The following is a 15,602-nucleotide window of genomic DNA, read 5'->3' as shown; positions in this document are numbered from 1 at the left end:
GTTTGCTGCTGTGGCCTCCTAGGATATGGAATGTTTTCCTCCTTGGTATTTTCTATACTTTTCCTTTTACCTTCTTAGCTTTCTGTTTTAGTGCTTACCATTTTGTTTGTTTTTCATTATATTAGTCGGGGGGATGTGGGGGTTCTGTTTTATACAGTGCTTTACACCCATCCTAGGTGCTTTCATGGGGACAGAGAGAGGACATTCTTTATAAACGTATTAGAATGTCATAGTTAAATTTGAGGTTGATTGTTTTTAACAATTACCTTGTCACCCCAAATACCAATACACTTAGGACCTCAGTTTTACAATAGAATCCACACATGGATCTTGGTTGTGCTTGGAGTACCCTTGGCTTCTCATTCTTCATCATCATCATAATAAAATGTATAACTCTCATATAATGCTTTCATCTGTAGATCCATCTACACTGTGTGATCATAATGGTCTGTCTGAATGGATTCAGTTGCAAGATTGTCATCTCTAATTGTTTATGACAGACTAGATAGCATAAGGAAAATACTAAAGTTTATTTAACAATCTGTTGACAGCCATGTTGTTTTTAATAATCCAAATGAAATTTGGTTCAATAATGAAAGTTGTTAACTTTTAAAATAAGAGAATAAAACCAGTAATGTTTCTAGACCATGGAAAGAGCTTAATGTTTAAACAATAGTATTTCTGCTTTTATTTCTTAGAGGGAAAGTGTTCCAGCTATTTTGGCAATGGCCCAAGCCTATATGATTCTGAAACAGACTCCCAAGGCCAGAACCCAGCTAAAACGGTTAGCCAAAGCTAACTGGACTTTATCTGATGCTGAAGAGTTAGAAAAAAGTTGGATGTTATTGTCTGACATATACTGCAAAAGCGGAAAGTATGATCTTGCAACTGAACAACTGAAACGCTGCTTACAATACAATAAGGTGAGAGGAAAAGGAGGTGTTTACAAGGAGATCTTGAAAAGTCAGAAAACATTGTGACCAGTTAGGAACACAAATAGAGTTTTTCATTAATAGCCATTTACAATAACCCCTATATAGTAACAGCTATAAGGAGCAGCTATAATTTAGAACCTGATTTTCAATAAAATTAGGTGGTGGATAATAATAAATCATTTAATGGTAGTTAATGGCAAAATCTTCATCACACTGAAATCGGTGAGACTTTCATTCTTGATTTTACTATTGTGACCCTAAACACGCACACACACACACAATTAATGCAACACACATACACACACACACACACACACACACACACACACACACAATTAATGCAACATTAAGGTTACACATTTTAAATCACAAAAAGCCAGGAAATGCAAAAGTTAAGCTCACAACGGTAATGTTAACTTGGTCATGTTGCACATTCTGTGTTTTAGTACACATCTTATTATTATCTTAAGAATAAAACTTCAAGCTATACATTTAATAAGAAAAACAGACAGAGGAAACAGTGCAATATTACATTTATATTTTATTGGAAAATATAATTTGAGCCCCCTGTATTTACAATCTTGATCACAATTTAAATTCACTAAGATATGAAAGATCAATGCTGTTACGACATTTGGGTATGCTAAGTATTCTCAATAATGATGTAACATTTTGTGCTTTTGGTTTTTTTAGTCTTGTTCAAAAGCTTATGAATATATGGGTTTTATCATGGAGAAAGAACAGGCCTATAAGGATGCTGCAACTAATTATGAATTAGCTTGGAAATACAGTAATCAAGCAAATCCTGCTGTTGGTGAGTTGAGAAGTACTGTTCTAGCTCAAGTTCCACCTGAATATCATCCAGCACATTTATTCCTGAAAGCGTAACAAATTGCGATGATGTAATAGATGCTTCTGCCCCCATTTACACCCATGCAACCAAACTGAAGATAGTGGTGTTACAGAGGTGTAACTAAGGGCAGTATTTGATCCAGAATGCTGCTAAGAGTTTATTGACAGCTAATTTTAATAGTGTAAGAAAAGTGAAAATCTGCAGAAGAATACAAGTACAAAATAGTTGCATGTAGAGGAGTGCAGAAGAGAGCTCTGTGGAGATGGAGGTGTTAGCATATTTGGAAAAGATTTCTTATAAGCTGAAAGACTGAAAGGAAGAATCTGTCTTGGTTTCCAGACCTACTGCATATGACTAATGAATGTTATACACTTTGGGCCAGATCCTGGACTGCTCCTGAGGTGAGTGAAAAGGTGGCTTTAAGACATCTTTTCTCTCTCTCATTCCACAAGCCACCATATACTGGTTCAGTCCCCCAAAATAATGTACATTATACCAGTAGTATTTCGCAGCCCAGTTGAGTTGTTTTTGCTGCTAATCAACAAACCCATAAAGCATTATCAGCCATAGTAAGGAACAGTGTCCAGTGTCCGCGACTCCCCGTCCCCCCCCCCCTGCCCCCTGCTGGCCCCGCCCCATCCCCCTGCTCCAGCTCACTTCCGCCTCTGCCTCCTCGGCGAGCATGCCGCCGCGTCCTGCTTCTCCCCCCTTCCCAGCCCACGCATGCGCGACAAAGCTGGTGGGGGGAAGGAGGAGGGGAGGAGAGGCTGGGACACAATGCGCTGGGGGGGGAGGAAGGGGGGGGGGAAGGGGAGGGGAAGGGGGGGGTGGAGTTAGAGGGGGGAGGGTTGGGGGGGGGACTTTGGGGAATGGGGTGGGGGGGGGGGAGGGGGGGGGGGGGGGGCGCAGGGCAGCTGGAGAAAGACAGCGGCCCGGTGGCGCTGGTTGCTGCCTATCTGTTTGTATGGTGGAGCTGGAGAGCAGGAGAGGATCATCTTCATTACCTGTTAGGTTCCCTCCCTCTGGAGTGGCACGCATATGCCATGGTATAAGGGGCGCTGACAGCACCCCCCGCCCTCAGTTCCTTCTTACCGCCAGTGACAGTGCTGGAACGTTCCTTTGCTTCGGCAAACCTTTCCATCTGTAGAAACTGCTCTTTGCAAACTTTCTATTGTAAATAGTTATATCATTTAGTATTAGTTCCCTTAGTGTGTTTTTAGTTAGTTAGAATGTCCCAGACGGGACTTAGCCTTGGGATGGGGCATGACCCAGTTCCTGGGTTTTAAGAACTGCGACCGCTGTAGAAAACCTATACCGGTCAGTGATCCCAACACTAGTTATTTAAGGTGTTTAGGGGAGTCTCATATCAGCGACAGGTGTCACATCTGCAGGAGCTTTAAGCCTTGCGCTAAGAACGAGTGGGACATCCGACTTAAAGTGCTCCTTTTGGAGTCGGCGCTGACACCGGCACTGGAGCAGCCGAGATCGGACTTCTCGCACAGCACCACGGCTTCAGGAAGAGCACCCCCATCATCAGACAGGAGAAAATCCACCTTCCCAGCACCTGCCAGTAAGAAGAGAAAGACCGGGAGAGGTTGGTCTTCTGCTCACAAGGGCAAGGAGAGGGCAGGAGGCAAGCCTAGACCCACAAAGGGTGGCTTATCGAAGTGAGAGTTGGACCCAAGCTTTGGTTGAGAGAGTTAGCCCATCCCAGGACATGCCCACCATCCTGAACAGCGGCATGGGAGTCTGGCACCTGGTGATGCCGTTGACCCTAGAGGCCCTGCAGGCGGTGCAGGATATCTTGTCCCTCCCAGTGCCGCCAACACCGGCGTTGGCAGCTCCCAAATAAAGGGGTAAGCCTGCCTTTGGACCACCCCCTCAGTCCTCATCAGTGCGGCACCTCTCGCCACCCCAGGGAGTGTCCCGCCAGCGCTCACCCGCACAAAGCCACCGCGCCTTGGATGTAGGGCTGCCTACTAGTCGGAGCCTTCGGCACCCATCTCCGGATTCTGGCTGTCGCTCTGCGGGCTTGAAGCATCGGTCTCCAGCAAGATGGTGTAGACCTATGAAGGCACACACAACCCTGCGACCCCGATACCGTCATAGCAGCTCTTCTTTAGATCGACGCCGCTCCTGCGAAAGCCTCCGTTGGGACTCTCGGTACCGGTCACTGGCCTACCAACGTAGGTCACCATGCCTGCGTCAACACTCATCATCACGGCATCAGTCACCCTCTCACTCCTGCTCTATGATTTAGCACTGGTCAGGAAGCGTTTGGCATAGATAGCTGGGGTACTGTCGTGGATCCGCTGATGCTGGTCACCGGGATCTCAACGCTGTGGGTCGTTGCCCACATACAGATCCCACTCGGAGCATGGCGGTGGGCACAGCTGGGACAGAGACACCTGGTCTGCTTTGGTACAGTCCCGGTCTCCGGAACATGGCCCTCCATCCTCTGGCTCGGAGTCAGACTAGGAACCTCTGCAAGTGAGTCATGGTCCTCCACTGGTGGCACTGGTCATCCCTGCAGCACCACCGGGACACTCCTGCCCCCAGGGCCAATGGCCCATGCCATGGCACTCTTGTAACCGCTGGGGGTTCCCACAGCCATTCCAAGGGCATAAATTGGTGTCAGGAGGTTCCAACAAGCCCTCTGCCATGGTCTCCTGCCCGTCTGAGACAGAGGCCACTGTGCCTGGGACCCCCCATATGCAACAGACAGAGGATGAAGGCCCGGCCAAGCAGGTCACAGAGGTGGTGACTCCTGCTGCTCCTGCATCCTCCTCCTCATCCCCTGATGAGGTCATCATGGGGCCCCCACCAACAGTCATGCAGACGATGCAAAAGCTCATCTGACATCAGGAATTATAACATTCAAAAACCAGTGGGAAAACACTTCAATCTCCCTGGTCGCTAAATAACAGACCTAAAAATGGCAATTCTGCAACAAAAAAACGTGAAAAACAGACTCCAACATGAAACCGCAGAATTGAAATTAATTTGCAAACTGGACACCATCAAATTAGGCCTAAATAAAGACTGGGAGTGGTTGGGTCATTACAAAACCTAAACTTATTTTCCCCCATACTAATTTCCCCCTACTGTTACTCACACCTTCTTATCAACTGTTTGAAATGGGCCACTCTCATTACCACTACAAAAGTTATTTTTCCACCCTTGGTATCCTACTGGTAATTGAATTGTCTCATTAGACTGACCTCACACTTGGTAAGGCAACTCCCATCTTTTCATGTATTTATACCTGCTCCTGTATTTTCCACTCCATGCATCTGATGAAGTGGGTTCTAGCCCATGAAAGCTTATGCCCAAATAAATGTGTTAGTCTCTAAGGTGCCACAAGGACTCCTCGTTGATTTAATTGATACAGACTAACATGCTACCACTCTGATACTTTCATATAGCAGTCTTTCAAGGACACAGACTCTTCCTCCACTTCATGGTGGGATCCGCGCACTTCCAGTTCACGGTTCTTCCTTTTGGCCTGGCAACGGCACCCAAGGTCTTTACAAAATGCATGTCAGTGGTGGTTGCTTACCTCAGGCTACTTGGGGTATCCTGATCTACCTGTACCTCGACAACTGGCTGGTCAAGGGTCACTCCAGGTCTCAGGTCCACGTCCAGAACACCGTCGCGACGTGCTGACCACATGCAGGAGGCTAGGCCTGTTGAAAAATGAAGAAAAATCAACATTAGTCCCTGTAAAAAGAGTAGAGTTCATCGGAGCGGTCCTCGACTCCACCAGGGCGAAGGCGTTTCTACCATGACAGGTTCCAGATGATGAGGGACCTCATTGTGGGAGTTTCCACGTTTCCTCTCATGATGGCCCGGATATGCCTACAGCTGCTAGGCCACATGGTGGCATGCACATACATTGTCAGCCATGCAAGGCTCTGAATGCGACCCCTCCAGCAGTGGCTGGCTACAGTCTATGCCCTGTCCAGGGATCCCCTGGACAAAGTCGTCACCATCCCACCGGTGTTGCAGTGGTGGACTGACCCCAGAGTGGTCCTCAATGGAGTCCCATTCGACAGCCTGTGACCTTCGGTGTCACTGATATCCAACGCCTTGGATCTCGGTTGGGGAGCACACCTTGGTGCGATGCAGACACAAGGCACATGGTCCACAGAGGAGATGATGTTGCATATAAATGTCAAAGAGCTCAAGGCAGTTCACCTTACCTGCGCGATTTTCCTCCTGCAGTTATCCAGCCGAGTGGTTCAAGTGCTGACGGACAACACGGCCTCAATGGTTTACATCAACAGGCAAGGAGGAGCATGCTTGTCGGCCCTCTGTCAAGAGGCACTCCACCTATGGGATTTCTGCATTCGGCATGCAGTCCACCTGGAGGCCTGTCACCTTCCTAGCGTCAGGAACATGCTGGCAGATCACCTCAGCAGGTCCTTCTTTTCTCACTATGAATGGTTGTTCCCCTCAGAAGTGGTCCAGATGCTCTTCCAGAGGTGGAGAACTCCCCAAGTAGACCTGTTCACCACCAGGCAGAACAAGTTTTGCTCCGTGCAAGGCCTTGGCAAGGGCACCCTCTTGGACACCTTTCTCCTGTCCTGGTTGGGAGTCCTGATGTACGCGTTCCTGCCTATTCCGCTCGTCAGCAGAGTCCTGTCAAAAATCAAAAGGGACAAGGCTTGATCGCCCCAGCATGGGTGAAACAGCATGGGTTCAGCACACTGTTGGATCTGGCAGTAGCCCCCCCGTGGCTGCTGTCTGACCGCCCGGACTTTCTCTCGCAAGATCATGGTCGCCTCCTGCACCCCAGCCTCATCTCCCTCCACCTCACGGTGTGGATGCTGCATGGTTGAACCCAGAGGAAGAAGCTTGCTTCAGGGAGGTGCGGCAGTAGAAAGTAGAAAACCCTCCACTAGAGCGACTTGTCTACTTTGCCAGGTAAGGTTCTCCCACTAGGCGTCTGAGCATAGTGTCTCTCCAATGTGCTCTTCTCTGCAGTCTATTTTGGAATATCTGCTCCTTCTGAAGAATCAGGGCTTGGCCCTCTCTTCTATCAAGGTTCATTTAGCTGCCATCTCAGCTTTTCAGCTGCCAATCCAGGGTAAATCAGTGTTCTCGCATGAGATGTCAGTCAGGTTCCTGAAGGGCCTTGAAAGGCTCTTCCCTCCCGTTAGGGATCCTGTCCCACAATGGGACCGCAATCTGGTTCTCTCCAGACTCACGGGTCCGCCCTTTGAACCCTTGGGCTCTTGTTCCCTTTCCCACCTCTCATGGAAAGTTGCCTTCCTTGTGGCAGTGACATCGGCTAAATGAGTGTCAGAGATTAAAGCCCTGACCTCAGAACCGCCATATATAGTCTTCTGCAAGGACAAGGTACAGTTGAGACCCCATCCGGCCTTCCTGCTGATGTGGTGTCTTCCTTCCATATCAACCAGGACATCTTCCTCCCAATGTTCTGTCCTAAGCCGCACAAGATCAGAGAGGAGAGGTGGTTGCATGCCTTGGACATCCGACATGCCTTGGTGTTTTACCAGGAGCACACTAAACCCTTTCATAGGTTGATGCAGTTCTTCATCGCGACAGGAGACAGGATGAAGGGCCTTCGGATGTCTTCTCAGAGGATTGCCAACTGGATCACCTCCTGCATCCGGATCTGTTATGAGTTGGCACAGGTCCAACTGCCGCCTCTGGTGAAATCCACTTGAAGAGAGCACAAGCGTCCTCGGCAGCCTTCCTGGCACATGTCCCCATCCAGGACATTTGCAGAGCCGCAATGTGGTCTTTGGTTTATGCATTCATGGCACACTACGCCATCACCCAGCAAGCCAGATCTGATGCTGAGTTCGGCAGAACTGTGTTGCAAGCTATACGTCCATGAACTCCTACCCGCCTCGATTGGTACTGCTTGGGAGTCACCTAACACGGAATGTACGTGAGCAAGCACTCCAAGAAGAAAAGTCAGTTACCGTTTCCCTAATGGTGTTCTTCGAGATGTGTTGCTCATGTCCATTCCATAACCCACACACCTTCCCTGCTGTCGGAGTTCCCACAAGAAGGAGCTGAGGTGTGGGGAGCCAGCGGTACCCTTATACCACAGCATGTGCATGCCACTCCAGAGGCCTCCAGAGCTGGTCCCCTACGGATACCACTGAGAAAAAAGCTTCCGGCCCCAGTGCATGTGGTGAGCACACATACCTAACATGGAATGGACATGAGCAACACATCTCGAAGAACACCAGTTATGGAAAAGGTAACTGTCTTTTCCTGCAAGCTAAGTTAGGGCCAAAGGGTGCGTAAACCCTGTCTACTTATCAGGGATTTTTCTTTTAAGGACTTCTGACTTTTCATTTTGCTAACATCATGCATGAATTAATCCAATTAAAATGCCCTTGTAGAAAATATTTGCAGCACAAGTAAATTCTTTTGATGCAATTCTATTATATCATTTTAACATGAGTTCATCAGAGTTATTTGCCTGAAGTGCTGTTTAATAAATGTTAATTCTAAGACTATAGGTAGTTTTTTGTTCAAATCCAATGAAATCACATCTTTTCCATCCCTTCTGCAGGTTTCAAACTTGCTTTCAATTACCTGAAAGATAAGAAATATGTGGAAGCAATAGAAGTTTGTCATGATGTAAGTTCTACAGAAAACTTTTAATTAGATCATGAAATAGATTGTGCCTAATTTATTGACTATCCGTCTTTTCTTTTTCACTAGGTTTTGAAGATATGCCCAAGTTACCCAAAAATTAGAGAAGAGATTTTGGAAAAAGCTCAAGCAGCTCTCAAACCCTAAAAATAAAAGTCTGGATAATATGAAATGCTTTGATATCAGAAATATGTCAATGAGCACTAGAAATAAAAACATATTTAAAGTAAGGATTATTAGGCATTTTAGATGTTCTAATTACTACAAAACTCAGCCTTGCCTCTTTGCAGAGAGTACGCTACTGAAAACTCCTGGAAATAAACAGCTATTACGACTCAGGCATGGCCATTAAACTGTGTATATGGACTGACAAAGGGGAATTGTAAAATCAGCAGAGTGTATCCTCTTTATCTTATCTACATTATTTACAGGATTCAGTTTAAAAGAAAACAGAGTGGGCCTGATTCTCATTTTTAATTAGGCCCCTTTCTATCATTCTGTCAGAGTGAAGGAGTTTTAAAGTGAGAGTTAAACTACGTTTACATACACTTTAAATCCCCTTTAGCCTACCAGAGTGGTGTAAGGAGGATTTACTGTAAATGGCACTCAGGCTCAATATATTTAATTTACAGTATATCAAAGTACTTTAAAAATATTTTAAGTACAGAGTTTAGGAAAGTTTTGAAGGTTCCCTTTAGGGCATGCCTGTGGGACTCACTTGCCTAGTGAATGTCATGTTTAAAGTTCTTTTCAAAGAAGTGTGTATTTCTGTATGTATTAACTCTATAGTGTTTAAGCAATGACTGGTTATTCAGATCAGACACCACTTTAGTGTCTTATCAACAAATACGGTTTAGACATTTATATTTAATAAAACTAAGTCATCCTTTTGAAAAAAATCTACTAATCTATGCTTTAAAAAAATAAATGAACTAGTACTGTCCCAAGGTGCTGTATGGTTTTTGGTTTTGAACTTTATTTTTAAAGCTGCTTCATTCATTGATTTTACTTTTTTTTAAGACGCTTGCTGAGAATTCATTTTGAAATAATATATATACATATATATTTAGATATAACAGATTTTTTCTCCACAACTTAGTTTAATTCAGCAGGAGCATTGGCTGACAGAGAGAGAAATGTCATTTTTATTCACAGCTTCTTCAAATAATCAAACAATTCAGAGCAGTTATATTGAAATAAATAATTCATCCTCCAATAACAAAAGCAGAAGGCAGGGCAAGGAAAAGTAATTTGTCCCTTTTCCTTTGTTTATTGATGATTGAGACCAATATATAAAGTAAATTATTATGTATCAACAAACTCTTTTTGCGTATGTAGTTATGAGGTTCTGTTAGAGATGGACATACTCATCTTGCCTAATTTTGAGCCAACTTTAATACGGACTTTGAAAGTTCAAATCAAGCTTGAGTGATTGTGAGTTTGCATTCCACTTAGATGAGACTGTGAGAAGAGAGTGCAGAGAAAGAAACTTGAATGAAAAATGAAATGCCAAATGTAGGTTACTTACGTAAGTCTAGCTTTTGGCAGGAACCTTCTCTCACTAATACATAATTCTGGATCTGATTTAGGAAAGCACTTAAACATGTGTTTAAGTTCATCCCTATCAGGACAACATTTAAGCACATGGTTAAAGTTAAGTATGTGTTTTAAGTGCTATCTTGAATAGAGATGCTTTACTGAGTTGGGGCCATAAAGGAGAGGAAACAAAGCTTTTACTGCAACATAGAGAAGAGTCTGAACTGCAAAGTTCAAATGTAGACTTTGTGTTCTGTTCATTTTATATTGAGAGGTTTACTGTGATTACTGGAGTTGGATGTGAGGTTTCCCAAGGTCTGGGAGTATTTTGGATTCAAAGTTTTGGTTTGAACTTATCTCTAATTATAGATTAAGTACCAATACATCATATCTACTAAGAAATTCATGTAATTGACAAAAAATGGTTCATAATGTTGGTAAACTTCAACTAACAATTATGGGTTGAATTATACACAGTAACTACAATGAAGTTTCAGAGTAGCCACCATGTTAGTCTGTATCCGCAAAAAGAACAGGAGTACTTGTGGCACCTTAGAGACTAACAAATTTATTTCAGCATGAGCTTTCGTGAGCTACAGCTACAGCCTGTTCTTTTTACAATGAAGTTGTTTTTCATGCACATTGTAACTGTACTGTAAATATAGTTTAGTAAATGTATAGGACTTTGTGGCACATCAGGGCTGCCCAGAGGGGGGAGCATGTGGGGCAATTTGCCCCAGGCCCCGGGCTCCACCAGGGCCCCCACGAGAATGGCTGAGGCTCCCGCCCCAGCCCTGGCCCGACCCCGCCTCCACGCCTGTCCCGGAGCCTCAACGCATCCAGCAGCGTCCCTGAACAGCGCTGCAGCGTGGCTCCAGCGGGGCCCCTGAGCTCCACTCCAAGCCGCGTGGTATGGGGGTGGGGCTGTGAGCTCCAGTGGGGCCTGAGTTCCCTCCACTTGGCATGGAGCTCGCAGCCCCGCCCCCTGACCACGTGGCTGTGAGCGGGGTGGAGCTCAGGGGCCCTGCCGAAGCCACACTGCCACTGTCGAGGGACGCTGCTGGATGTGCTGAGGCTCCAGGTGAGGGGAGGAGCTGGGGGTAAGGGGCTGGGGCCAGGGGGGTTGGCTAAGGGGCAGGGAGTCCCAGGGGACAGGGAGGGGGCAGAGGTTGGGGGGCGGTCAGGGGACAGGGAATGGGGGGTTGGATTGTGGGCATTCCGGGGGTCTGTCAGGACTCAGTGGGGGTGGATAGGGTCGGGGCAGTCAGGGGACCGGGAGCAGGGGGGGGGTGGGGTGAGGGAGTGGGGTCTCTAGGGGACAGTGAGCGGACAAGGAGCAGGATGGGTTGGGGATTCTAAGGGGGGTGGGCAGTTGGGGGGGCAGGAAGTGGATGGGGGTCGGATGAGGGCAGGGCCAGGCTGTTTGGGAGGCACAGCCTTCCCTACCCTAAAGCTCATTCAGCAGTTTGAGGCTTGCAGAAGAGCCAAGCTGTGAGCTTTTCCATTAGGGCTACCATCCCTTTCACTTCTCAAATGCCAAATTATAGTCTATATTTAATTTCAGTGCCATAGGGAGATTCATGTCAGGGGAGGGTAGCTTCATTTAAAATTAGCCATTGCGGGAGGGATCACATGAGAAGAGCAAGTATCAGAGGAGTAGCCGTGTTAGTCTGGATCTGTAAAAGCAGCAAAGAGTCCTGTGGCACCTTATAGACTAACAGACGTTTTGCAGCATGAGCTTTCGTGGGTGAATACCCACTTCGTCGGACCCACTTGCATCCGACGAAGTGGGTATTCACCCACGAAAGCTCGTGCTGCAAAACGTCTGTTAGTCTATAAGGTGCCACAGGATTCTTTGCTGCTTTTATGAGAAGAGCAATATCCTTCCCAACCCTACCAAGGGAGACACCCCCCTCTGCATTCCGTGAGGCTCCAGAGGGGTTAATTCAGTGGTTCTCAAACTTTTATACTGGTGACCCCTTTTACTTAGCAAACCTCTGCGACACCCCCCCCCTTATAAATTAAAAACACTTTTTAATATATTTAACACTATTATAAATGCTGGAGGCAAAGCGGGGTTTGAGGTGGAGGCTGACAGCTCGTGACTTCCACTAATAACCTCGTGACCCTCTGAGGGGTCCTGACCCCCAGTTTGAGAACCCCTGGGTTAATTTAATTTTAGCACCCTGTGTCCATTCACATGCATGTGCTATTTTGAGCATTTCAATTTTCACAACATAGGCTCATCCCAGATTCTGGAACAAGCTCAAATGCTCAGTTCGTGGAGTATGTACATAAGCTATACTAAAGACAAACCCACAGGAACCATCTCCAGTTTGTGAGGGACCCCATGGAGCCAGTCTCTAGGAAACAGATACATTCATGGAGGTTAAGTCCATTAATGGCTATTAGCCAGGATGGGTAAGGAATGGTGTCCCTAGTCTCTGTTTGTCAGAAGGTGGAGATGGATGGCAGGAGAGAGATCACTTGATCATTACCTGTTAGGTTCACTCCCTCTGGGGCACTTGGCATTGGCCATTGTCCGTAGACAGGATACTGGGCTGGATGGACCTTTGGTTTGACCCAGTATGGCTGTTCTTATGTTCTAAGCCAAATGAACCCAAAGTTATGGAGACAGATATGAGTCAAGGAAGCCAGCAGAGTATCAGAAACCTGGAAAAATCTCTGACTGGATGGGCTCAGGCGTTTGGTCACAAATTTTGGATTTTTTTTAAGCAGAATTTTTTTATTGTTTCTTTAAACAATCAAACACAGCAAGCAGCAAATATTTGGCCACACACTTCTGAAGCCCCAAACCATATTCAGGTTTTGGCAGACTAATTTCAGCTTTTCAATTAAAAATAAAACCACAACAAATTTTGAAGGAAAGCAGACATTGTCCATGATTTTTTTCTGCTTTTTAAAAACCCCTAGTTTTCAATCCAGAAAAAGTTTTGACAGAAAATATTTTTCCAACCCTTTTAATGAGCTTTAGTGCCTTTTAGCACTAGCTGATACTGAGAACCAGTGATACCTTGTAAAGAAGTTTTCTCAAAACTGGATTTGTGCCGTGATGCACAAGGTTTATTTTTCCCAGGGGCGCCCGTGGGGGGGAGCAAGTGGGGCAATTTGCGCCAGGCCCTGCAGGGACCCCCATGAGAATATAGTATTGTATAGTATTGCAATTTTTTTATGGAAGGGGCCCCCAAAATTCAGGCCCCCTGAATCCTCTGGGCTGCCCTGTGGCACATACTAATATCAAAACTACAGTATAGTTATGAAATTAATACATCTACACTATATAAGATGAATGAACTTCAACTTTGATTTTCTGAATCTTTGTAAACAAATTGTTTAAGACTTACAAAATCTCAAACTCTATTGTGTTCACCCAAGGCTAGTATTTACAGTATTGCATAAGTTATGGTCTATATCTTGATGAGTAGAATTTGACAGCATGGAACTTGTGATGCCCTGGAAATATCCTTTCAATATTCCTAGCCATGAATTTGGCACTAGTGAAGTAGAGACATTCCCCAGAAAATCAATTCCAGGTTTTATTGGAGCCTTAGGGTATGTCTACACTACAAAATTAGGTCAAATGTATAGAAGTCGGTTTTTCAGAAATTGTTTTTATACAGTGGATTGTGTGTGTCCCCACACAAAATGCTCTAAGTGCATTATCTCGGCGGACTGGGTCCACAATACCGCAGCTAGCGTCAACTTCTGGAGCGTTGCACTGTGGGTAGCTATCCCACAGTTCCTGCAGTCTCTGCCACCCATTGGAATTCTGGGTTGAGATCCCAATGCCTGCTGGGGCAAAAACAGTGTCGCGGGTGATTCTGGGTACATGTCATCAGGCCCCCCCTTCCCTGCCTCCCTCTGTGAAAGCAACGGCAGACAATCATTTCGCACCTTTTTTCCTGGGTTACCTGTGCAGACGCCATACCATGGCAAGCATGGAGCCCGCTCAGCTGACCGTCACTGTAAGTCTCCTGGGTGCTGGCAGACATGGGACTGCATTGCTACACAGCAGCAGCTCATTGCCTTTTGGCAGCAGATGGTGCATTATGACTGATAGCCATCGTCATCATACTCCTGGGTTCTCTTTTAACAGACCTCTGTGAGGTCAGTCAGGGGCGCCTTGGTAGATATGGCAGTGACTCAGCCAAGTCATTCCCATCTTCTGCCGAGCACCCAGGAGATGATGATGGCTAGCAGTCCTACTGCACCGTCTTCTGGCGAGCAGCCAGGAAATGATGATGGCTAGCTGTCGTAATGCAGCATCTTCTGCCGAGCACCCAGGAGATGATGATGGGTAGCAGTTGTGATGCAGCATCTTCTGCCAAGCACCAGGAGATGATGATGGCTAGCAGACGAACTGCACCGTCTGCTGCCAGCCTAAAGATGTAAAAGATAGATGGAGTGGATCAAAACAAGAAATAGACCCAATTTGTTTTGTATTCATTTGCATCCTCCGTCCCTCCATGAAATCAACAGCCTGCTAAACCCGGGTTTTGAGTTCAATCCTTGAGGGGGCCATTCTCTGTGACAGTTGTTTGTGTTTCTCCTTGATGCAAAGCCACACCCTTTATGGATTTTAATTCCCTGTAAGCCATGTCGTCAGTCACCCCTCCCTCCTTCAGAGCAGACAATCATTTTGCATCTTTTTTCAGCCCAGATACCATAGCACTGGGATCATGGAGCCCACTCAGATCACCACGGCAATTATGAGCACTGTAAACACCACACACATTATCCTGGAGTATATGCAGAACCAGAACCTGCCAAAGCAAAACCAGGCGAGGCGACGGCAGCACAGTGACAGGAGTGATGAGGACATAGACATGGACACAGACTTCTCACAAAGTAGGGGCCCCGGCAATGTGCACATCATGATGTTAATGGGGCAGGTTCATGCTGTGGAACACCGATTCTGGGCCTGGGAAACAAGCACAGACTGGCGGGACCACATAGTGTTGCAGATCTGGGACGATTCCCAGTGGCTGCAAAACTTTTGCATGCATAAGGGCACTTTCATGGAACTCTGTGACTTGCTTTCCCCTGCCCTGAAGTGCCAGAATACCAAGATGAGAGCAGCCCTCACAGTTGAGAAGCGAGTGGCGATAGCCATGTGGAAGCTTGCAACACCAGACAGCTACCGGTCAGTAGGGAATCAATTTGGAGCGGGCAAATCTACTGTGGGGGCTGCCAATGCAGTCAAAGAGCTGCTGATATCAAGGGTAGTGACTCTGGAAAATGTGCAGGTCATAGTGGATGGCTTTGCTGCAATGGGATTCTGTAACTGTGGTGGGACGATAGACAGAACCCATATCCCTATCTTGGCACCGGAGCACCAAGCCAGCAAGTACATAAACCGAAAGGGGTACTCTTCAATGGTGCTGCAAGCACTGGTGGATCACAAGGGACGTTTCACCAACATCAGTGTGAGATGGCCGGGAAAGGTACATGACACTCGCGTCTTCAGGAACTCTGGTCTGTTTCAAAAGCTGCAGGAAGGTACTTTCTTCCCAGACCAGAAAATAACCATTGGGGATGTTGAAATGCCTATAGTTATCCTTGGGGACCCAGCCTACCCCTTAATGCCATGGCTCATGAAGCCATACACAGGCAGCCTG

At 46.4% G+C, this 15,602-nt stretch overlaps 1 protein-coding gene across 6 annotated transcripts in view; it reads left to right on the top strand.

The window, feature by feature from the left end:
* Positions 1 to 8,599, top strand: part of TTC21A (tetratricopeptide repeat domain 21A) — a 65,657-nt gene extending 57,058 nt beyond the window's left edge. For 5 of the 6 annotated variants that reach the window (XM_039524049.1, XM_039524045.1, XM_039524046.1 and 2 more), the window contains 4 exons: positions 699 to 923; positions 1,629 to 1,749; positions 8,345 to 8,412; positions 8,497 to 8,599. In XM_039524049.1, the coding sequence (XP_039379983.1) occupies positions 699 to 923; positions 1,629 to 1,749; positions 8,345 to 8,412; positions 8,497 to 8,574 (492 nt within the window). In that variant the 3' untranslated portion in view covers positions 8,575 to 8,599. The remainder of the gene's footprint in view (positions 1 to 698; positions 924 to 1,628; positions 1,750 to 8,344; positions 8,413 to 8,496) is intronic. The other variant, XM_039524047.1, reaches the window with a different exon arrangement.
* Positions 8,600 to 15,602: the final 7,003 nt, after the last annotated feature.

The sequence above is a fragment of the Mauremys reevesii genome, linkage group 2 (assembly GCF_016161935.1).
Source record: "Mauremys reevesii isolate NIE-2019 linkage group 2, ASM1616193v1, whole genome shotgun sequence".
In the NCBI taxonomy this organism is placed as follows: domain Eukaryota; kingdom Metazoa; phylum Chordata; order Testudines; family Geoemydidae; genus Mauremys; species Mauremys reevesii.
The sequence above is the reverse complement of the archived record's forward strand: the minus strand, read 5'-3'. Positions and strand labels throughout refer to the sequence as shown.